We start from the raw sequence: 25,620 nt of genomic DNA, 5'->3' as shown, positions 1-25,620 counted from the left end.
GATGGGTGAGAGCTGATGTTCGACTCTATTTCACCAATTAAAACAACAGGGGAGATTGAAACATTGAGGCAAATGTAGAAGTTAGGAGATCGTTTGGGTGTCTCCGAGAGGATTCTGGCAGCAGAGGGTATGTGCACAAACCTCGTGGTGAGCAGGCTGCAAGACTGCACACACTGGTATTTGATTCTATTTCGCCAATTAAGATTTCACTCTGCGCCAATTAAAGCAACAAGGGAGATTAAAACATCAAGGCAAATGCATAAAAGGCTGCCTGCTTTTTGATCACTCTGCTACCGGAGAAGGGGGAGCCCGTCACTATGTCCAGAGAATGTTACGTGGGTTTTCTGCATTTTGGCTATGGACTTAGACTATACACTTTTTTTTTTCCAGTCTGACAGTTCTTTATATGTTGCATTTTTCACCCAATCTTTCTTGTTTTTTTTGTGCAGGGAGATGGATTTAGGGGTTGATGTGACTGTTCCAACTATGTTGGTGATTGGCATGGGGAGGAGGGATTTTGGGGTTAAGGCTATAAGACCTCAAGACATATAGTAGGAGAATTGTGCCAATCTGCCCATCAAGTCTGCTCCAACATTCCATCATGGTTGATGTATACTCCCTCTCAACACCAATCTCAAGTCTTCTTCCCAAAAACTTTGGCACCCTCACTAATCAATCTCTACTTTAAATATACCCCATGACTTCGCAACCACAACCATCTGTGGCAATGAATTCCACACATTCACCACCCTCTGGCTAAAGAAATCCCTCCTTAATTCTGTTCTAAACGGATGTCCCTCAATTCTAAAGCTGTGTCCACTAGTCCTAGATTCACTTATTATAGCAAGCTTCCCGCCCCCCACCACATCCACTCTACCTAAGCCTTTCAATATTTGATCAACTTTAGATAGAACTACCCCCCCTCCCCTGTTGATGTGCCTGCTCTGCTTTTGTGCAGGGAAGGAGGATTTGGGGGCTAGTGGTCATGCTGCCTTTCTTTTCTTTCTTCGTTTCATGGCTACCTGGAAAAGAAGAACTTCAGAGTTGTATACTTTGATAATAAATGAAATCTAAACTTGATGATATGGCTTGGGCTTAAGCTGGATCTGGCAATGCAGTTGTGAGTCAGTAGCAGACTGAGCACACAGCCCTGGGTGACACCAGTGCTCAGCATGATGAATGCTGAGATCTGCTGTCAACTCAGAGTGACTGAGGTCTTTCCATCAAGAAGTCCAAGATCCAGTTACAGAGTGGGTATTCAAGTCTCAAAGGTTATAGGGAGAGATTGACCAGGCTATGTTTTTATTCCTCTGAACATAATGAAAGGTGTCAAATTCAAGTTTATAGTCATTCAACCATACACATGTATAACACCAGACGAGACAACATTCCTGCAGACAAAGGTGCATAACACAGTACATACAGTATAACACACACAACACATAAAGTAATATAACAACAAATTAAAAAAAGAAAATAATACATTCCAGCAGTCCTGATAAATATCTCAGGCACACAAATGTGAGATCTTGATGACACTCTTAGCAGTCTTTGCAATCCTTTGTAAGGTCTTGCAGTCAGATATCTTGCAATTCCCACATCAAACGGTGATGCAGCTGGTCAGGACACTCTCAATGGTGCTCTTTAAAAATTGGTTAGAATGGGGTTGGGGGCAGGAGAAAGTCTCGCTTGCCTCAATCTCCTTAGGAAGTGGAGACACTTCTGTGCTTTCTTGACGAAAGAAGTGGCATTGAGGGAACATATGAGATCATCTACTCCCAGAAGCCTGGTGATCCTAACTCTCTTTACAAAAGCTGTGCAGTGAGGAATGGTCAGCCTCCACCTTCTTAAAGTCCACAATCAGCTCCTTAATCTTGTCCACATTAAGACAAGTTGTTCTGCTCACACCATTCTACAAGCTGTTCCATTTCCTCTCTGTACTCCATCTCATCATCATTGTTGATGAGGCCAACCACTGTTGCGTCACCAGCTAACTTGGTAATTCAGTTTGAGGTGGATCTAGCAGTATGTCATGCATCAGCAGCAGTCTGAGCATGTAGCCCTTGGACATCATCTTGACTTACCAATGTCCTCTTTTTGTCTGTCTATGCCAAATGTCAAAATTAATTTCTGTGTAATAACTCATAATGGTCACTAACAAAATAAAGTTAAATTTCTCTGTCTTACTGAAATCTACCACACCACTCCAACTTCATGTAACTTCAACTGCAGGACAAGACAAGACTTTCACCCCTTCAACAAAACTGAACTGTTCTCAAAGAAGTACTGAAGAATGGTCTCGGCCTGAAACGGCGACCATCTATTCACTTCCATGGATGGTGCCTGACCTGCTGAATTGCTTCAGCATTTTGTGTGCTGCTTTGGATTTCCAGCATCTAAAAGACTTTCTTGTGCTCTCAAGGGAAGATTCCCTTTCGAATCAGTCCTACAGCAAAGATACCCTTCAGCACATGCTCTTGCTGATCATTAATTACCTATGTACACCATTTCTACTTGCTGGAACTTGGTCAGTAGCCATCTATGCCTAGGTAATTAAAATACTCACCCTGATACTATTTTCACCATCACCATCCACGTAGATAGTGAAAACATTCTAAACCGCTGGCCTTTATTCTAATCCTGTATCGTCTAGCTTTTTACATCTGTTATGGAGAAGTTTTCTACTCTCTACCCTCTTTATGCCTTTTATAATTTTGTATACCTCAGTGATATCTCACCTCTGTCTCCTTTGCTCCAAGAATACCTCAGCCTATTCATTCTCTCTTCATAGAAAAAAGAGACACTCTTCTTCTGGTGCCACAGTCCAGCTTTCTGACCTTCACTGGCCAGCTCCATGCTACTAATTCCTTTTCAGTTTGCAGCTGTTGTACTTCCGTCAATCTGACATTTTCATTTCCCATAAAACAGACAAACTGCCATGGCAATTCCAGCACTTTCAAACATAATTACTAGAGTAAGAAGGGAACATTGCAATATTGTTAATTCAGTGATTGCTATAAAGTAATTTCAAACAATTAATAAAACTGATGGATTAAACACAATTGAGAAACATCATCATAATCAATTTTAAAGGAAATGCAAAGTATTTTGCTGTCACCTTTATTTCCAGAGATTGACTACATCAAATTCACTGCAATTTCTGATTCAGAATTTATTTCTGTTGGGCAACTGTATAATTAAATATTTGTGAATTAATCAGTTTAAATGGTTTTAGAATACCAATATTTTTGGATGTTTTTATTGAAAAGGCTTTGCCATTAAATCTGAAAAACTGAAGAGATATTATTTTTCTTTTATGATCATTAATCATGCTAGAGAATTGCAGTAATACTGGGCTCCACCACTGGGGACTGCAGCTATATCTGTAACCTAAAACAAGACCAAAGACTATAAGAAATAGAATCAGGAACAAGCCAATCAGTCCCTTGAGCTTTCAATCCCATTCGTCAAGCTCATGGATTATCATCTACCTGCACTATCCCCACATTCTTTGGTTCTGATAAATATCCATAAATTGTTAAATCTATACTTTGAATGAAATTAATGAATTCTTTTTACAAAACAGCCATGTTAAGATAAATGTAGGTCACTTACAGACGGGAGTTGGAGGAATATATAATGTGAGAAAAGGAAATGATGAAGGAATAAACAAGAGATTCTGCAGATGCTACAAATCCAGAGCAACACACACAACCAGCAGGTCAGGCAGTATCTATGGAAATGAATCAACAGTTGCCATTTCAGGACAAGACCCTTCATCGGGACTGTAAATGAAAGGGGAAGATGCCAGAATAAGAAGGTGAGGGAAGGTAGGTGCACAAGCTAGAAGACGATAGGTGAAGTCTGTGACGGGATCCTGAATTATCCCTATGAACTGTGTTTTTAAAAAGAGAGAGAGGGTTGTTCAACACAAGGGGGAGGGGTTGAGAGAGAGTGAGAGAGAGAGAGAGCGAGAGAGCGAGTGAACGAGCGAGAGAGAGAGGGAGAGAGAGAGAGAGAGAGAGAGAGAGAGACGGATGAACACTGCTCACAGTTTGTTTGAAATTTTTGCAAGGACACTGGCAGCTTCTAAGTTCCTACAGAGAGAGGAGGGAGGAGCTACTTGATGGACAGCTGGTGTTCAGCAAAACGGTATTTAAACCAGTGTAACTGCTTGTTTCACAGGACACACAGACGCACAAGGGTGTGATGAAGTTACCACTATCCTGTCCAGCTGCCCACGAGTGTGGGACTGAGGATCGATTCTGAGGGATTAATCTGTGATTATTAGTGCATGAAAGAGCGACCCTGTGGAGTTTAACCCTCGCCTGGGTTGGTAGACTATCACTTGAAGACGGTGCTCTTAAGGTGGTCAAGTTTGGCTAACTTGGAAGTTTCGGAGGACAACGGGAAGATTGACGGCATCAGCTCACCTGAAGAACTAAACACCTCTCTCTCTCCATCATTACTCGACTCAATACCACAAACTGAACTGAACTTTACTTATCACCGTAAGACTGTATCTATTTACCCCTAGGCTTAAAGAAGCTTGGTTTCTATATTTCCACACTTATATACATATAAACTTTGCTAATCTGAATTTATATTACTGTATTGTGTAGTTACTAATAAAAGAGTATTAGTTAATAGCAATACCAGACTCCAAAGTGTTTTCCATTTCTGCTGGTTCTTTAACCTGTCACGGGGTACGTGACAAGTCAAGTGGGTGGAAGAGGGGAGATGCAGTCAGATGCTGGAAGGTGATCAGTGGAGAGGAAAAGGGCTGAAAAGGAAGGAATTCTGATAGAATCAGTATCAGGTTTATTATCACCAGCAGGTGTCGTGAAATTTAACTCAGCAGCAATAGTTCAATGCAATACATGATAAAAGAAAAGAAGAAAACATAAATGAATAGATTATAATAAGTATATATATTTATATTGAATAGATTAAAAATTGTGCAAAACAGAAATAATATATATTAAAAAACTGAGGTAGTGTTCATGGTTTCAATGTCCATTTCATGATCAAATGGCAGAGGAGAAGAAGCTGTTCCTGAATCGCTAAGTATGTGCCTTCAGGCTTCTGTATCTCCTTCCTGATGGTAACAAGGAGAAGAAGGCATGCCCTGGGTGATGGGGATCCTTAATAATGGATGTTGCCTTTCTGAGGCACCACTCCTTGAAGATGTCTTGGGTACTAGAGGCTGATACCAAGATGGAGCTGACTAACTTTACCACTTTCTGTAGCTTCTTTTAGTCCTGTGCAGTAGCCTCCCTCACCCATACCAAACAGTGACACAGCCTGTCATAGTGCTCTCTATGGTATATATATATAGAAGTTTGGTGTTTTAGTTGACAAATCAAATCTTTTCAAACTCCAAATTAAATATAACTGCTGTATTGCCTTCTTTATAGCTACATCCAAATTAGATCCTCAGAGATCTTGACACCCAGGAAATTGAAATTGCTCTCTCTCTTCTCCTCTGATCCCTCTATGAGGATTGGTAAATCTTCCCTCATCTTACCCTTCCTGAAGTCCACAATGAGCTATATTAGCTGGTCTATCTTGCTCTTGTACGCCCTCCCGTCTCCATCTAAGATTCTACCAATAATAACTGTATCATCAGCAAACTCGTAGATGATATTTGAGTTATACCTAGCCATACCGTCAAGAGTATAGAGCGGGTAGAGAAGTGGGCTAAGCACACAGCTCTGAAGTGCACTAGTACTGATCATCAGCGAGGAGGAGATATTATCATCAATCTGCACAGATCACGCTCTTCTATTTAGGAAGCAGGATCCAACTGCAGAGGGAGGTACAGAGGCCCAGGCTCTGTAACTTATTGATCAGGATTGTGGGATTGATGGTGTTAAATGCTGAGCTACAGTCAATGAACAGTATTCTAACATACGTGTTTGCATTATCCAAGTGGTCTAAGGCCCTGTGAAGAACCATTGAAATTGCATCTGCCATGGACTTATTGTGGTAACAGGTTAAGTTGCAGTGGGTCCAGGTCCTTGCTGAGGCAGAAGTTCATTCTAGCCATGACCAACATCTCAAAGCACTTCATCATCATAGATGTGAGTGCTACTAGGCAATAGTCATTAAGACAGCTTTTTGGGCACTGGTATAATTGTTGCCTTTTTGAAGCAGCTGGGAACTTCCAATTGTAGTAGTGAGAGGTTGAAAATGTCCTTGAATACTCTTGCCAGTTGGTTGGCACAAATTTTCAGAGCCTTACCTGGTACTCCATCAGGGCCTGCCGCCTTGTGAGGGTTCACCCTCTTTAAAGACAGCCTAACATCGGCCTCTGAGACGGAGATCAGTGTCACCAGATGCAGCAGGGATCTTCATACCTTTAGTTATGTTCTCCCTTTCAAAGCAGGATGGAGTTAAGCTCATCTGGTAGTGAAGCATTACTGCCTTTCATGCTATTGGGTTTTGCTTTGTAGGAAGTAATGTCTTGCAAACCCTGTCAGAGTTGTTGTGCATCCAATGTTGCTTCCAACTTCACTCCGAATTGTCTCTTTGCCCTTGATAGCCCTCTGCAAGTCATACCTCACTTTTTTGTACAGACCTGGGTCACCAGACTTAAATGCCACAGATCTAGCCCTCAGCAGAAAAAATATCTCCTGGTTCATCCATGCTTTTTGGTTTGGGAATGTACACCAAGTTTTCATAGGCACACATTCATGTACACAGGTCTTAATGAAATTGGTAACATCTGTGACATACTCATCCAAATTCGAAGATGAATCCGTGAATACAGTCCAGTCCACTGATTCAAAGCAATCTCATAAGTGCTCTTCTGCTTCCCTTGTCCATTCCTTCTTGGTCCTAGGAGAGGAGACCTCTTACCTCTCCTCCTCACCAGCCTGTTACCTCTTCCCTTTTTTTCCCATGGTCCACTCTCCTTTCCTATCAGATTCCTTCTTCTCCAGTGATTTGCCTGTTCCAGTCTTCACCTCCTAGCTTCTTACTTCATTCCATCTCTTCTATCCACCTGGCTTCACCTATCACCTTCTAGCTTGTCCTCCTGAGTCACCAGGCAAGGTCATTTGATTCCAATCAATTGGTTTATTAATCATTGTAGTATACCTCTGTGGTGCTTCCCACTCCCTCCCCTCTCCCTTCCCCTTTTCCTAAACATAATTCCTCTCTCCCTGCCCCCTTCCAACTTTCAGTCCACAATAGCAACCCATATCAGAATCAGGTCTATCATCACACACATACAACATGAAATTTATTCTTTTTTGCTGCAGCAGCAATACAGTGCAATACATAAAATTACCACAGCAGTAAGAGTTGATTGTGAATAAGGTTACCATAGATTACAAAGGGATCTTCATTAGTTAGGAAATTAGGAAATTCATTAGTTAGGAAGTTACCATAAATCTTAACTAATTAGTTAAGAATTAGGAAATTCTTCATTAGTTAGTAAATTAGGAAGGAGTGGCAAATGGATTTCTTTTGCCCTGTTGCACTCACTTCAATTATAAGCAAGTACTTTGACAGGCTGGTTAAAGACTACATCTGCAGCATGCTACCATCCACACTGGACACCCTACGATTCACCTACTGATAGAGCCAGTCTACACACCATAGCCACAGCACTACACACCATCCTCACTCACCTGGAGAAGAGGGATTCATACTTTAGCATGGTGTTTCTGGAATACATTTCAGCATTCAACATCATAATTCCCTCCAGACTTGACAGGAAGCTCAGAGACCTCAGCCTGTACCCCACCTTGTGCAGCTGGATCCTAGACTTACTATCATATCACCAACAGCTGCTAAGGGTGGAGTCCCTCACTCCTGCCCCTCTGACCCTCAACATAAGTGCTCTCCAGGGTTGTGTTCCAAGTCTGCTAATCTATTCCCCTTACACCCAGGCCTGTACTGCCACACAGCTCCAATCTGATCAAATTTGCAGATGACACAACTTTGATCAGCCTTATTTCTAGCGGTGATGAGACAGCCTACTGAGCAGTTGATACCCTGACACAGTGGTGCCAAGATAACAACCTCTCCCTCAATATGAAAAGAGCTGACTGTGGATTACATGAGGAATGGAGACAGGCTCGATGGGTGTGCAGTTGAGAGGGTGAGTAGTTTCAAGTTCCTCAGTTTAACATCACCGATGATCTCACCTGGACTGTACACACCAACTTTGTGACAAAAAATGCACAACAGTGTCTATTCCACCTCAGGCAACTGAAGAATTTCGGCATGAGCCCCCAAATCCTCAAGATCTTCTACAGGCACACCATTGGGAGCATACTGACCGGTTGTATCACCACCTGGTCCGGGAAATGAATTAACCTTGACCGCTGGTATGGATAGCCCAGCGCATTTGTGGATGTGAACTTCTCTCCATTGAGGAAATTTATAGCAGCTGGTGCAGAAAGGCGGCCTGGTAGATCATAGGGGGGGGGCACCAGTCACCCCAACCATAAACTGTTTCAGTTGCTTCTGTCCAGCAAATGGTACTGCAATATTAAAGCCAGGACCAACAGGCTGCAGGACAGCTTCTTTCTACAAGCCATTAGACTTTTAAATTTACATGTCGCTACATTGCCACCGAGTCATATAGAACCATAGAAACTACAGTACAGAAACAGGCCTTTTGGCCCTTCTTGGCTGTGCCGAACCATTTTCTGCCTAGTCCCACTGACCTGCACACGGACCATATCCCTCCATACACCTCCCATCCATGTATCTGTCCAATTTATTCTTAAATGTTAAAAAAGAACCCGCATTTACCACCTCGTCTGGCAGCTCATTCCATACTCCCACCACTCTGTGTGAAGAAGCACCCCCTAATGTTCCCTTTAAACTTTTCCCCCCTCACCTTTAACCCATGTCCTCTGGTTTATTTCTCCCCTTGCCTCAGTGGAAAAAGACTGCTTGCATTCACTCTATCTATACCCATCATAATTTTATGTACCTCTATCAAATCTCCCCTCATTCTTCTACGCTCCAGGGAATAAAGTCCTAACCTATTCAACCTTTCTCTGTAACTGAATTTCTCAAGTCCCGGCAACATCCTTGTAAACCTTCTCTGCACTCTTTCAACCTTACTTATATCCTTCCTGTAATTTGGTGACCAAAACTGAACACAATACTCCAGATTCGGCCTCACCAATGCCTTATACAACCTCATCATAACATTCCAGCTCTTATACTCAATACTTCGATTAATAAAGGCCAATGTACCAAAAGCTCCCTTTACGACCCTATCTACCTGTGACAACACTTTTAGGGAATTTTGTATCTGTATTCCCAGATCCCTTTGTTCCACGGCACTCCTCAGTGCCTTACCATTAACCCTGTATGTTCTACGTTGGTTTGTCCTTCCAACGTGCAATACCTCACAATTGTCAGTATTAAACTCCATCTGCCATTTTTTAGTCCATTTTTCCAGATGGTCCAAGTCCCTCTGCAGGCTCTGAAAACCTTCCTCACTGTCTACCTTATTTAATATGCAAATATTTTTATTCCCTCATGCTGTGGGATGGATGTTAAGATTTAAATAAATTCTAGCACTAATTCTAGTACAGCTAAGTGTGAGGTGATGCTGTGAATGGTGGCCACTATGTAATATAAGTGAACAGAAAGACCTAAGAGTGCAAGTGAAAAGTTCATTGAAGGCACGGTCACATGTAAACAGGATGTTTAAGAGGGTGTTTAACACACTGGCCTTCAACCATCAGTGCATTCATTATAAGAGCTGCACATTATGTTGCAATTGTACAAGGCATTGAGGATGCACTTCAAGCAATCTTTACAGCTTTAGTCACCCTGCTATAAGAAAAACATGGTTAAACTGGAAAGAGTGTAGAAAATATTTACGAAGATGTTGCTAGAACTAGAGGGCCTGAGTTACAGGGAGAGATTGGCCAGGCTAGGTTTTGGAAGGTACGAGAAAAAGGAACAATCTTATAGGAATATTTGAAATAATGAGGCATTGATAAGGTGCATAGAATAGGGTAGTACGAAATTTAGAGGCACACGTTTTGCGTGAAAGGGACAAGATTTAAAAGGTATCTGAAGGGCAATTTTTTTCATGCAGAGAGTGGTGAGTCATGAAATAAGCTGGAAGTAGTATTTGAGACAGCTAGATTAGATATAACGGAGGGGTATGACCAATGCAAGAAGTAGAGGCTAGCTGGGTGGGTATTGTGGTCAACAAGGACTTGTTGGGCTGAAGGGCTAATATCCATGCTTTATTGCTCTGTGACTTTATTAATATTCAGTAAAGTAAATGAATCAAATTATTCCATCAAAAACAAAACACAGATTACTTTCTGTGGAGTAACTTCCTTGCTTCCAATTACAATGTTATTTCGACACAAAAATATGAAAGGAGAATTTTGAAAAGTAAATGAATACAATTCAATTTTACATCAAATATAATTTGTATTACTCAAGGATAACTGCAAATGTTCATAAGATCGCAACATTTTCATAAAAATATGAAAAGATTATCAGAAACTAAATCAGCTAATTCATATTAACAATGTGAACTCTTATGCAGTTCAGATTGCTATTACCATATTGATGCCCTGATGTACACTTACTGGGACAAAAAGTACTATTTATCTCATTCCGTAGCATGCCACTCACTTCCACGGATCTTTCTGACTATGGCTCCCAGCATTATCAGAACAAGCCTTCTGGGTGCATTACAGCCTGAAAGAATCAATTTCATATTCTCCAGTTTAGGTAACTTGGTCTTCTTTTTCTGAATTGGCTATATGTACCTATCATCATCAATTTGGTTCACTTTTTCTTTTTTTAATAGTCTGGACTGCAGAGCATTTCCTATAGCTTTATCAATACATTACACAGACAAGGCGGCTCAATCTGACCTTGACTGCTCCCTAATCTCCACGTTATGATCTCAACTGATCAATGTTATTTCCTTTGTTCTATTTATCACCCAATCCCACCATCTCCATTCCCTAATATGAACAATTTTTCTTCTTTCCCAACTCTTGATGCTGGATCTTTCATATATGCTGTCTATTATACTGAGTGTTTCCAGCATTTTCTGTTTCTCTTTTATTGACAAGAGCATAAAGTACAGCACAGTAACTGGCCCTTCAGCCCACAATATCCTGACCAACTTTGAAGGTAAATTTAACTAAAAAATATTTTCTTACATACAAACTATATCCCTCCACTCCCTGCCTATTCATATGCCTGTCTAAATGCCTCTTAAACTTTGCTATCGTAAGAGTTGTCCAATGGGGCAGTAATTAATGAAATTGGATTGCAAGTTGGATCTGGGCAATTTTTTTATTGTGTGGAAAATGGCAGTATTGTAACTGTTGTGGAGCAGTGGGCCAAATTGCAGTGAGATCTGCAAAGCAGACTGTCAATACAATGTAAACAGAATCCCCATATTATGGTGCAGTGCTTTCCTAGAAAAATGTCAATACTGTGATTTTCCTTAACACAAAACGACATAATTTGCACATGCATCAAGAAATCCAAATGGAAAAAAAAATATTATTTTGTAAGAGTAAATTTTATTCAATATCTCAAAATTTTGGGTCACAATCGTGAATTCAGTAAAGATAAATTTCTGTTATCTGAATTACTGTAACAAGAGAATTGCCTTTATCCATGGCCTTTGCTGGAAGTAGTCTTCTCAACTATTTCTCAATATATGTAAAGCCAACCTAATCGGCTGCAGATTGGCTTCTGTAATAGTGGACTTTCAAGAAGCATGGATGGATTTCATGGATCATCCATTCAAGTGAACTGCAATGGTGGAAATGTTAAAAACAAAAAAAGTGCTGAAAAACCTCAACAGCTAAGATAGCATTTAAGAAAAGAAAAACAGAGTTAACACTTCCAGTTGTGTGTCTTTTATCTAACAAAACTCTTCCCAAAAAATTTGCCTGACTTGCTGAGTAATGCCATTTTTTTAATATTTTGGAATGATAACTCCACACTTCTGGCCAAACATGATTGAGGATATTTCAATCTTTCCTTTGGTACTCACATGGCTCTGACTAGATATGGGAATATTTTATCAGTCAACTGTTCCTGCCAGCTGTTTAACTGTTCGCTACCATTCATCACTGAATGTAGAAAGACCATGGAGCTTCAATGTGATGTTCTATGAAATCACTTAATTTGATCTATTGCATGCTGTACTTGCTGTTCAGCATGTTTGTGGCCTTATACTATAGATTCACTAAGTTAGCATCTCATCATGATCATAGAGCACTAAAATACCCTTCTGCCCATTATACCTATGCTGATCATCAAGTACCTATCTGTACAGATACCATTTACCATCATTTAGCCTATTATACAGAGGCTATTAGTGTTTGTCCAGATGCTTTTTAAATACTGTTAGGAACCTGCAACCACCATCTTCTTGGGCAGTGTGTTCCAGACTGCAACCATGCACAGGTGAATAAGTACTTCCTCACATCCTCTCTAAACCTCTTTGTCTTCATATTAAACCCATACGTTCCAGTTTTATCAACACGCACAAGATGCTATAGGAATTTAGTATGTCACATCAACTGTTTATTTCTTACATAACCACATGTGCTTCCAGTCTTATTACACATCTGTCATGGAGAAAAGTTTCTTACCATCTACACTTTCAATACTATGTAATTTAGTCTTTATCAGGTTTCCCCATCCCACTCCCAACAATCTTCTGCTCCAAGGAAATAAACGCAGCCAATCCCAAGTCTCTCATAAATAAAACATTCATGCTGAATCTTATCTGCACCCTGTTCTGCGCAATCCATAGGAGGAGTGTGTGGGTGTTCAGCAGATGGAATGGGTGGAAGAGGGAAATAAATAGGGTGATGATGACTGAAGGAGGTGAAGGTAGAATTAGGAGAGAGAGAGAGAAGGGACTAAGTGGGAGCAACTTACCTGAAATTGGAGAATTCAGTTTTCACGCTGTCAAGTTGTAGACTACTCAAGAGGAATATGAGGTGCATTTCCTCTAGCTTATGTTTAGCCTTGCCCTGGCAGTTAAAGAGGCCAAAGACAGATATGGCAGTATGGGAATAGAGAGGAGAATTAAGATGGCCAGCAACCAGCAGCTCAAGACAGCCATGGCAGATGGACTGCCTCCCATGGGTTCCCCTCTCCATCACCCTCACTTCATTCCATGCTCCGTATTCTTCTCCATCAAATTTCATCATCTTCAGTCCTTTGCTACTTGCCAGTCACTATTTCCACTTTCCCTCCTCGATTATCAATTAGAATCATGGAGTAATAGAAAGGTACAGCCCAGAAACAAGTCCTTGGCCCATTTAGTCCACACCAATCCATTTGAAATGCCTACAACCTTAGTCATAACAGTTCATTTCACTCCACAGTTGTTGCCTGGACCACTGATACCTTCCAGCATCTTTTTACTTTTACTCCAGATTCCAGTATCTACAGTGTCTGAACTTTGAAGAAGCCTCAGAGACATGAGAATGCAGAAGCTGGGGGCCTGATGTCATTTAATAGATGCATGAGAATATGGGCCACAGAGCATGGGACCATTCCCCTGTGTCAATGGGAACATGAGAATGGAATGTCAAAGCAAGCCTGGTAACTGAGGCCTTCTATTAGCTCTCCTGATTTCTTTCTTAAGTGTTTTCTTTCATTCCTTATACTCCATAAGCACCTCATTTGTTCCTACCTGCATATTCCAACAATACATCTCCTTTTAAATGGAATGCAGAAATCAGGGCCATATCATGTCAAAGGGAGTAAGGGAACCAGAACCTTGGAGTGTTAATGGAGTGCAGGGATTTGCACTCAGTGAATCAGATGCTGAACCATCCTGTTTTCTGCACAATAGATAATGGATTAATGGAGTTTTACTGTGATCAAGAACAGGATTGCATTTATGTACTTTCATTTCCCAAGTTCCAAATGTAACGCGCTCAAAGGTTTCACTGCTAATATAATGGCTTCTTTGTAATGTTCACTGCTGAAGTAACGGTTTCTCTGTAGCAGCAATGTTTGGGTTATAGCTGGAGATAACAGGATTGTGGGATGCATGTTAGCCAATCAGAATTTTGTTGCCCTGTCTTGTGAATTTGGAAGCAGTTGATTTTGCAGGCTTTTGCCACAGAGAGAGAGGTGAAGAGAGAAGACTCGAATGGAGAGATTTGGTAGACTGCCGGAGGGGGGTGGACTTGGAGCGAGGGTCCGAAGGACAGCGACGATCGGAGGAGGTCGATGGGGACCAATCAGCCTATGAGTGAGCTCCAACTTTGTGCACGGACTGTTTAATAAGATTGGGCCCTTTTTTAAATTTCGTTTCTCTACTAACCATATAGTCAAAATAAAGAGTTATAAAGCTTAATCGTTTAATCGCATATTGTGTACTGTTTGTTATTTCAGGGTACTGATTTGTAACAGGGGACACATCGCGCAGCATCCACCCAAACAAGATTTCTTAAGTTTGGCCAGGTGGGGGGGGGGCGTTATCACCCCCTATAAGCGAGAGTTGCACAAGCAACAGTCAAATTGTGAATGGGCCTTACACTGAATATCCGCAGAACAAAGTTTGTCTATCAAAATGCCTCGACTGTCCTCCAACAAAAAATGTTCACAAAGCACGAACCATTTCACTTTGTGTATTCACCTCTCATCAAGGCTGACACTGATAATGAAATTCACAACAGCCTGCAATGGACCAACACAGATGTTTGCTGATCAAGGAAAGAGCATCAGGAACTCAAATACTTATCTTCCAACATGGTTCTGAGACCTGGCCTACTGCAGTCAGCATCAAGTACACAAGAGAAACCACCAAAATCCTTCAAATTTACTAGAGGGGTAAACAAACTCTGTCCATGTCCTCTACCAGAACATTGCCCGAGAATGGAGAAGTCAACTAAAAGTGGTGGATACTGGGCAGTCCGTCATAGGAAAAGTCTTTTCCACAATTGAGCTTATCTACAAGGAACACTGCCACAAGAAAGCAGCATCCATCAGCAAGGACCCCCACCATCCAAGGCATTCTCTCTTCTCACCACTGCCATTAGGAAGGAGGCACAGGAGCCTTAGGTCCCACATGACCTGATTCAAGAACAGCTCATATCCGACAACCAAAGTTCAAAGTTCAAAATACTTATTATCAAAGTATGTAAACTATTTTCAAGCTTCAGATTTGTCTCCTTACACACAGCCACAAAATAAAGAAATCCAATAGAACGTATTTTAAAAAAAAAGAAAACCATCAAACACCCGACATGCAGAAAAAAAACAATTTGTGCAAACGATAAAAGCAAGCAAAAAACATTAAGAACTAAACTTCAGAAAAGTGAGTCCAGAGCCACAAAACCAGTCACAGCCGATCCAAGGGCCCGTTAAGTTACAGGCCACAAACTCAGTTCAGAACAAAGACGCATAAACCTCAACAAGCAGCAAGCTGAACACCGGCCAAACCCTCGCCTCCAGCCCCAACACCCTGGCATTTTTAATCTTGCCCAGTGCTTAAGCTGGCCAAACCTCAGGTCATTCCTTGCTCTCGGATCTGGGCCCTGCCACTTCGAAATGCTCTTGGGCCTGGGCCCTGCCACCCGGCCTTTCCATTCTGGTCTGGCACTTAAATCAGCCAAACAGTGGGTCATTCCTCACTTTTGGTTCCAGGCCTGCCACCTCGACTCTGCTTTGCCTCAGTTCTACTTCAATTGCCTCCAGGTCCGCTCCAGCAATGGCATACTTTGGCTCACACTCAGCTCTCAGATCAAGCCCCACTGCCTCATTTTGGCTTGTACACGCCATGCCACAATCATCCTGCACCTTCAACACTTCAGTCCACACCACAAAAATGCCAGGTCATAGAGCTGTTTCAATAGCTCAGCTCCAAAAGGGAAGTTACGAACAACTGATTGCAGTGATCATTTGAGTAATGAAGTAGTTTGCTGCGAACATTGTATTTCACAAACGCCACCCTAAAATGGAAAATCAGGCTCCTGAACCTCTGTGGATAACTTCACTCACCTCACACTGAACTGATTCCACAATGTATGGACTCACTTTCAAGGACTATAAACTCATTCTCAATAATCAATAAATCAATATTTAACTAATTATTTGTATTAGCACAGCATGATTTCTTTTGCACATCTGTTGTTCATCATTCTTTGTGTGTAGTTTTTCATTGATTCTATTGTATTTCTTCGTTGTAGTGTCAATGCCTGCCATGGGTTCTCAGGGCAGTATAAGGTGACACATACATACTTTAAATTTATCTTGAACTTCAGAATCAGAATCAGATTTAATATCACCAGTATGTGTCATGAAATTTGTTAACTTAGTGGCAGCAGTACAATACTAATGTAGATGAAATAGAAAAATGATAATATAGAAAAAATGTTAATCAATCACAAATATATAAGATGAATATAAGGTCCTACAAGGTGAATTTAGGGAGTTAGGAGAGAAACTAACAAGTAGGACCACAAAGGTAATAATCTCTGGATTACTACCAGTGCCACGTGATAGTCAGAGTAGAAATAGGAGGATATTTCAGATGAATACATCACTTGAAAAATGGTGCAAGTGGGAGGGATTCAAATTTCTGGGGCATTGGAACCAGTTCTGGAGGAGGTGGGACCGGTACAAGCAGGACGGTCTGCACCTGGGCTGGACTGGAACCAATGTCCTAGGGGGAGCATCTGCTACTGTTGTTCAGGAGGATTTAAACTAATGTGGCAGGGGGATGGGAACAAGTGCAGAGAGACAGAGGAGTGTAAAATGAGGGTAGAAGCAAAAAGTAGTCAGGTGAAAAGTAAAAGTGGCAGGCCGGCAAATCCAGGGCAAAAATCGAAAAGGGCCACTTTTCAACATAATTGCATAAGGGCTAAGAGTGTTGTAAGAGCAAGCCTGAAGGCTTTGTGTGTCAATGCAAGGAGCATTCGTAACAAGGTGGATGAATTGAACGTGCAGAAAGTTATCAACGAATATGATATAGTTGGGATCACAGAGACATGGCTCCAGGGTGACCAAGGATGGGAGCCTAACATTCAGGGATATTCAATATTCAGGAGGGATAGACATGAAAGAAAAGGAGGTGGGGTGGCATTGCTGGTTAGAAAGGAGATTAACGCAATAGAAAGGAAGGACATTAGCCGGGAGGATGTGGAATCGATATGGGTAGAGCTACATAACACTAAGGGGCAGAAAACGCTGGTGGGAGTTGTGTACAGGCCACCTAACAGTAGTGGTGAGGTTGGGGATGGCATTAAACAGGAAATTAGAAATGCGTGCAATAAAGGAACAGCAGTTATAATGGGTGACTTCAATCTACATATAGATTGGGTGAACCAAATTGGTAAGGGTGCTGAGGAAGAGGATTTCTTGGAATGTATGCCGGATAGTTTTCTGAACCAACATGTCGAGGAACCAACTAGAGAGCAGGCCATTCTAGACTGGGTATTGAGCAATGAGGAAGGGTTAATCAGCAATCTTGTCGTACGAGGCCCCTTGGGTAAGAGTGACCATAATATAGTGGAATTCTTCATTAAGATGGAGAGTGATATAGTTAATTCAGTAACAAAGGTTCTGAACTTAAAGAAGGGTAACTTTGAAGGTATGAGATGTGAATTAGCTATGATAGACTGGCAAATGATACTTAAAGGGTTGACGGTGGATATGCAATGGCAAGCATTTAAAGATCGCATGGATGAACTACAACAATTGTTCATCCCAGTTTGGCAAAAGAATAAAGCAGGGAAGGTAGTGCACCCGTGGCTGACAAGGGAAATTAGGGATAGTACCAATTCCAAAGAAGAAACATATAAATTAGCCAGAAAAAGCAGCACACCTGAGGACTGGGAGAAATTCAGTGTCCAGCAGAGGAGGACAAAGGGCTTAATTAGGAAAGGGAAAAAAGATTATGAGAGAAAGCTGGCAGGGAACATAAAAACTGATTGTAAAAGCTTTTATAGATACGTGAAAAGAAAAAGATTGGTTAAGACAAATGTAGGTCCCTTACAGTCAGAAGCAGGTGAATTTATCATGGGGAACAAGGACATGGCAGACCAATTGATTAACTACGTTGGTTCTGTCTTCACTAAGGAGGACATAATTAATCTTCCGGAAATAGTAGGGGACCGAGGGTCTAGTGAGATGGAGGAACTGAGGAAAATACAAGTTAGTAGGGAAGTGGTGTTAGGTAAATTGAACGGATTAAAGGCAGATAAATCCCCAGGGCCAGATGGTCTGCATCCCAGAGTGCTTAAGGAGGTAACCCAAGAAATAGTGGATGCATTAGTGATAATTTTTCAAAATACTTTAGATTCCGGATTAGATCCTGAGGATTGGAGGGTGGCTAATGTAACCCCGCTTTTTAAAAAAGAAGGGAGAGAGAAACCGGGGAATTATAGACCGGTAAGCCTGACGTCGGTGGTGGGGAAAATGCTACAGTCAGTTATCAAAGATGTGATGACAGCACATTTGGAAAGCGGAGAAATCATCGGACAAAGTCAGCATATGTTAGAAACAATTTAGATCCTCTGAGATCTTGACACTCAGAAACTTGAAAATGCTCACTCTTTCCACTTGTGATCCCTCTATGAGGATTCGATTATGTTCCTTCATCCTCCCCTTTCTAAAGTCCACAGTCAGCTCTTTGATCTTACTGAAGGTGAGTGCATGGTTGTTGCCGCAACACCACTCAACTAGCTGGTATACCTTGCTTGCTTCTGTATATTTTCTCGTCTCCATCTGAGATTCTGCCATCAATGGTTGTATCATCAGCAAATTTATAGATGGCATTTGAGCAAAACCTAGCCACATAATCATGGATATAGAGAGAGTAAAGCAGTGGACTAACTACACATCCCTGAGCTGTTAGTGTTTCGAGAGGCTCATCATGAGGCACACAAAGACCCTGCTGCCCCCCCTTCACTGGATCCCCTGCAATTCGCATATTGTCCCAACCGTTCAATAGACGACACCATCGCCACCACCCTCCACCTGGCCCTCACCCACCTGGACAAAAAAAAGACACATACGTTTGAATGCTGTTCATAGACTTCAGTTCAGCATTCAACACAATCATTCCTCAGCACCTGATTGGAACGCTGAAACTGCTGGGCCTGAACACCTCCCTCTGCAACTGGATCCTTGACTTCCTGACTGGGAGACCACAGTCAGTCCGGATCAAGAGCAGCACCTCCAACACCATTACACTGAGCATGGGGGCCCCCCAGGGCTGTGTGATCAGGCCACTGCTGTTCACTCTGCTGATCCACGACTGTGCAGTAATACAGAGCTCGAATCACATTATCAAGTTATCAAGTTTGCCAATGACACGACCGTGGGGGGTCTCATCAGCAAGAATAACGAGTCAGCATACAGGGAGGAGGTGCAGCGGCTAACAGACTGGTGCAGAGCCAACAACCTGTCTCTGAATGTAAACAAAACAAAAGAGATGGTTGTTGACTTCAGGAGAGCACGGAGCAACCACTCTCCGCTGAGCATTGATGGCTCCTCCGTTGAGATTGTTAAGAGCATCAAATTTCTTGGTGTTCACTTGGCGGAGAATCTCACCTGGACCTCAACACCAGCTCCATAGCCAAGAAAGCCCAGCAGCATCTCTACTTCCTGCGAAGGCTGAGAAAAGTCCATCTCCCACCTCCCATCCTCAACACATTCTACAGAGGATGTATCAAAGCATCCTGAGCAGCTGTATCACTGCTTGGTCAGGGAATTGCATTGTCTCAGATCGCAAGACCCTGCAGTGGATAGTGAGGTCAGCTGAGAAGATCATCAGGGTCTCTCTTCCCACTATTACAAACATTTACACGACACGCTGCACCCGCAAAGCTAACAGTATTGTGAAGGACCCCATGCACCCCTCACACAAACTCTTCTCCCTCCTGCCACCTGCCAAAAGGTACCGAAGCATTCGGGCTCTCACAACCAGACTGTGCAAGTTTCTTCTTCCAAGCCATCAGACTCCTCAATACTCAGAGTCTAGACTGACGTCTACATCATTTAGTATTATATTGTAATTTGTCCTCTACTGTGCCTATTGTCTTGTTTATTAATTATTGTACTGCCCTGCACTGTTTTGTGCACTTTATGTAGTCCTGTGCAGGTCTGTAGTCTAGTGCAGTTTTTATGTTGTTTTACATAGTCTAGTGTAGTTTTGTGTTGTTTCATGTCGCACCAGGATCCTGAAGGAACGTTGTTTCATTTTTACTGTGTACTGTACCAGAAGCTTATGGTCGAAATGACAATAAACTTGACTTGACTTGATTGTCTATGAGGAGGAGATATTATTACCAATCCACAGAGATTGTGGTCTTCCGGTTAGGAAGTCATGTATCTAATTGCAGAAGGAGATACAGATTCTATAGATCATCGATCAGGAGGGTGGGAATGATGGTGTTAAACGCTAAGCTATAGTCAACGAACAGCGTCCTGACAGGTGTTTGCATTATGCAGGTGGTCTAAGGCCATTTGAAGAGCCAATGAGATTGTATCTGTCATAGACCTATTGTGGCAACAGGCAAATTGTAGTGGGTCCCGGACTCAGAAGACAACATCAGCTACATGTACAAGTCAGGTTATTCACATCCTCAACTCCAGAACCCAAAACAGAATTCTGTTCTGAGCTCTATCTCAGGAAAAAATTACCAAAATAGACTGAGAAAGAATTAAAGATTATTTCACTAGTGTCCATGGGACTCACATCTTTGAAGTTTTACTAAGAGACCACATTTTTACAACAGAATTTAACTTTAAATATCTTCTTAATCTCCATCTTTCCAATTAACATAGAATACTGTACCATTGGGCCAGACTGTTAACTTTGTTTATCAGTGGAACATAAAAAAAACAGATAAATGTGCAAGCTTTTTTTCTTTTATAAGTGGTAGTCATTTGAATGTTGCATCAGGAAAGCTGTTACTGAAATCAATTCTGAATTACTTACCTGAGTGACCAGTGGCTCTAGTAACTGTTCAACCGTCACAGTCCTTATTTCCAAACTTTTAGGATCCCATTTTAGCAGAATAGGTGAGGTTGCAGTTGTCATGGTTTACTGAAAAAAGAAAATTGACATTTTATAGACAAAAGCAGGAAAGCTTAGCTTTATAAGTTATTTACCAAACAAATCTGTAATATTATATTTAATAATTAAAACCAAATATTGTTAAGTTACACTTTCAGGTAATACAAGGGAAAGCAATAAGAGTTCAGAATAAAGTGTTACAGTTACAGAGAAGGTGTAGTGTTGGTGGACATAAATGCAAGATCACAACAAGGTAGATTGTGAGGTCAGAAGTGTATCTATTGTCCAGGATAAATGCTGTCCTTGAGCCTGGTGGTACCTGCTGTATCTTTTGCTCAAAGGGAAGGGAGAAGAACGTCTGGAGTGAGTGAGGTCTTTGACTATCCTGGCTGCTTTACTGAGGCAGTGAGAATTGTGAACAGAGAGCATGGAAAGGAGGCTGGTTTTCATGATGTGCTGAGGTGTGCACACAACTTTCTACCATGCAGCCATGAGAAAAACAGCTACCATACTATGCCATGGTACAGTACAAAAAAAAAAAAAAAAAAAAAATCGGTGAGTGTCAAGGGAACTTGCCAAACATCCTTAACCCCCTGAGGAAGAAAGAAGTGTGGTGAGCTTCCTGGCTATAAGTTGACATTTATCTACAAATTTGCTATTAACACAACTGCTGTAAGCAGACTATCAGTTGGTGACAAGGGGGCATCTCTATCGTTGTCCTACACACACAGAGAGTTTGTAACGGAGGTCCAGCCTGACCACCCACTCCTCAACATCCCTGTCTCTGAGCCCCAACCTGACCCTAACCCCTCTCTCTGGCCCCAAATCCATTCCTACGAAAGTTAAAAAACATCAGCTTCTGGGCCACAACCGCATCAGAGACTGCAGCTAGAAGACATCCTGAGCAGAAGAATTATTGGAATTTTTTGTTGTAGTTGTGAGTGCTGGCCTACCTACAGTACGCATGAAGCATTCAAGATATACCACCAACAAATGTATTTGCAAAGTCCTTCAAATTCAGTGGAAGGTTAAACAAACCCGATCAATGGAATACTGAAACTTAAAAAAAAGTTCTTTTAATTTAGCTTTACAGTTCCCTCACAAAAGCACGTGGCATCTAGGTATTAACCTTTCCTCAATGACCACTGAATGTACTTTGGGAGACAAAAGTTTATTTACTTTATTTCTGTTTCTGTGGAACTTTTCCGCTCCCACTGAAACAACTTACTGTGTCTAACTTAGCGCCATCTCTCCGTAGGAATATACAATTTTAAGCAAAGCTAAAATGTTTCAATTCCCTGAAATAAAAAATATTGCCTTTGTTTTTTGTCCCATGTCACCACTTATATCAATCTATGTTCATCTGATATAGGAGCAGAATCAGGCCATTTGGCCCATCGCTTCTGCTCCTCCATTTCATCATGGCTGTTCCATTTCCCTCTCGGCCCCAATATCCTGCCTTCTCCCCATATCCCCTCATCTGCTGACTCTCCACAGCTGCATGTGGCAACAAATTCCACAGAGTCACCACTCTTTGGCTAAAAAAATTCCTCCTCACCTCTTTTCTAAAAGGATGTCCTCTTTTCCGAGGCTGTGTCCTTGGTGTTAAACTCCCCAACCATAAGAAGCATTCTCTCTACATCCATTCTATCAAGGCCTTTCAACATTTAATAGGCTTCTATGAAGTCACCTTTCATTCATATGACAAGCGTTTCAATCCTGGAATCATTTTTGTGAACCTCAGATAAGGAGCCCAAATCTGCTTAAATGAGGCCTCACCAGCGCTTTATAAAGCCTCAAAATTACATCCTTTTATTTATATTCTAGTTCTCTTGAGATGAATGCTAACTTCGCATTTGCCTTCCTCACCATCGACATAACCTGCAAAGTAACCTTTAGGGAATCCTGTACAAGGTCTCCCAAGTCCCTTTGCTGCTCAGATTACTGAATTTTCTCTCCAGTGTCATTCAAATAATTCAAGTAATTATTCCACATTTGATAGCAATTTGTCAAATCTACATATGGATACTTTATTTCTGACTAACTTACAGAATAATTGAGAATAATTTTCAATGTTTCAGTCAAAAAAATACTTTGTAATCAAGAGGACTATGGAAATCTTAAGCAATACATTTTCAGTTTTCTCATTTTTTTCATGCTCATTTCCACCCCAGTGGATTAATTTTTACCTTAATCCACTATGTTTTGCACTCTATTATGAAACCTTGTATTAGATTGATTCCAGACCTTGATTCATTTTGTATAGCTAATATTTTGTTCCCTTCACTATTTATACAATGCCAAAAATGAATTAGAATTGGTGTATTATTATCACATGTACTAAGGTCCAGTGAAAAGCTTGCCTTGCATACAGATCAAATCATTACACAGTACATTGAGGTAATACAAGGTAAAAACAATAACAAAATACAAAACAAAGTGTAATAAAGGGAATTCACAGAGCAGAAAGACAATAAGGTGCAAGATCATTACTAGGTACAGTAGATGGTAGAAAATAAGATTAAATATTAGCTTTTTTGTCACATGTACATCGAAACATGCAGAGAAAAGTGTAATTTGTGTGAATGAACAACCCAGTCTGAATATGGGTTGGAGGCAGCCCACAAGTATCGCCATGCTTCCCGTGCCAAAGCAGCATGCCCACAACTTACTAACCCTAACCTATATGTTTTTGGAATGTGGGAGGAAACTAAAGCACCTGGAGGAAACCCACACAGTTACAGTGAGCACATACAAACTCCTTATAGAGTGGCAGGAATTAAATCTTGATTGCTGATGCTGCAAAGCATTATGCTAGCTACTACGCTGCCATGTGACAAAAGGTCAAAAGTCCACCTTATCATCCGACTGAACCATTTAATTGTCCTAAAACTGCAGGGTAGAAATTCTGCTTGGGTCTGGCGATATATGCTCTCAGTCTTTTGTATCTCCTGCCTGATGGAAGAATGGAAAAGAGAGACTGTTCAAAGGTTCACTTGATTATCAAAGTATGTATGCAGAATACAACTTTGCGATTTGCTTTCTCCAGATAGCCATAAAATACCGAAAACCACAGAGGAAGTTGAAAGAAAGACATCAATCCCCTCCCATGAAAAGAAAGAGAAACAAAAACACTCAAACCCCAAACCTCCCCAACCCCTCTCTTCCACAAGAACTAACAGATCATCCACGTGGAGAAAAAGTAAAAACATCAAACCCCAAACTCTCAGGCAACAAGAAAGAATGGGCAAGAACATGAAAAAAATATATAGAACTGAAAGAGGCCAATATGAAATACAGTTCAGAGAGAATTTTAGTAACCTCTCCAAGAGCATCGGGACTCAGCAGTCCCTCCAACACAAGCAACTCGAATTAGCGGGCCCTCCAAAGGCAGCAACTCAAACACCTCTCCGAGGCAGCAACTTGAACCAGCGACACTGCTCGCTCTCCTCTGCATTTACCTCAATGCTTCAATCTTCCTTGATAATTTAATCGGCAAGAAATGTAGTCCATCGTGCCCCTTCATTTTGTCTTTGAGCTTCTTCTCGTGGTAGTTCATGCTCATATTTCTCTCCTGAAGATTTCTCAGGGACAGCAGAGCGCTCTCTCATTCGATTGAACTACAGACTAAGTCACAGGCTCCAACAGTTTCAAAAACAAAATTAAGATCTAAAGAATAAATAGAGGACGTAAAAAACTAAAATGTTTGACTATAAATGTCACCCGAGGAATCGTTGTTCGCCGACACCATCTTGACCTGAATGTTCAGGGTGTGTGAGGTCTTTGATTAGGCTGGCTCTTTACTGAGGCAGCAAAAAATATAGACAGAATCCATGTAGGGGAGGCTGATTTCTGTGATGTGCTGAACTGCTCTCTGCAGTTTCTTGTGATCACAGACAGTTACCATACCAAGCCACGTCGTATCCCGATAGGATGCTTCAGAATCAGAATCATATATATCTTCTTCTTCGGTCGTCCATCAAAATCAGATGATGATGTCAACTCCATTTAATGGTGAGATCTTTGATGACTATACAGTCCTATCCTGAATCCACAAGCTCTATTGCAAGTATATATATATATATATATATACACACTATCATTGACATATAATGTGCAATTTCTTGTTTTGTGGTAGCAGTACATAGCAATACATTAAATATATTATAAAGTACAATAATACATAAAAATAGTAAGTACAAAAAAAACAAAAACAGTGCAAATGTATTCATGTTTTCATGGGCTGTTCAAAAATTTAATGGCGGAGGGGATGAAGCTGTTCCTAAAACATTAAGTAGGCATCTGCAGGTTCCTGTACCTCCTCATTGATGGTAGTAATGAGAAAAGGGCATGCCCTGGGTGGTGGCGGTCTTTAATGATAGATGTTGCCTTTCTAAGGCATCATCTTTTGGAGATGTCCTTGAAGCTGGGAGTAACCCCATCATCACAGCTTGTATATAAATATATTTAATTCACCAGCCACTTTCTTAATTGTAGATATATTCTTAAGAAGATTATTGCACTTTGTTAGGATATTCCTTGACTGATAAAGAGCATGAAATGCAACAGGGATCAGATAGTTATGTTAGTCTGGGTCTCAG

At 41.2% G+C, this 25,620-nt stretch overlaps 1 protein-coding gene across 3 annotated transcripts in view; it reads right to left on the bottom strand.

Annotated features, from left to right (window-relative positions):
• ctnna2 (catenin (cadherin-associated protein), alpha 2) overlaps positions 1-25,620 on the bottom strand; it is a 1,304,830-nt gene that overhangs the window by 1,168,466 nt on the left and 110,744 nt on the right. For all 3 annotated transcript variants that reach the window (XM_072254800.1, XM_072254802.1, XM_072254801.1), the window contains exon 2: positions 20,942-21,049. In XM_072254800.1, the coding sequence (XP_072110901.1) occupies positions 20,942-21,043 (102 nt within the window). In that variant the 5' untranslated portion in view covers positions 21,044-21,049. The remainder of the gene's footprint in view (positions 1-20,941; positions 21,050-25,620) is intronic.

Source organism: Mobula birostris, chromosome 4, assembly GCF_030028105.1.
Source record: "Mobula birostris isolate sMobBir1 chromosome 4, sMobBir1.hap1, whole genome shotgun sequence".
In the NCBI taxonomy this organism is placed as follows: Eukaryota; Metazoa; Chordata; class Chondrichthyes; order Myliobatiformes; family Myliobatidae; genus Mobula; species Mobula birostris.
Note: the sequence above shows the minus strand (reverse complement) of the source record. Positions and strands in the feature narration are given on the sequence as shown.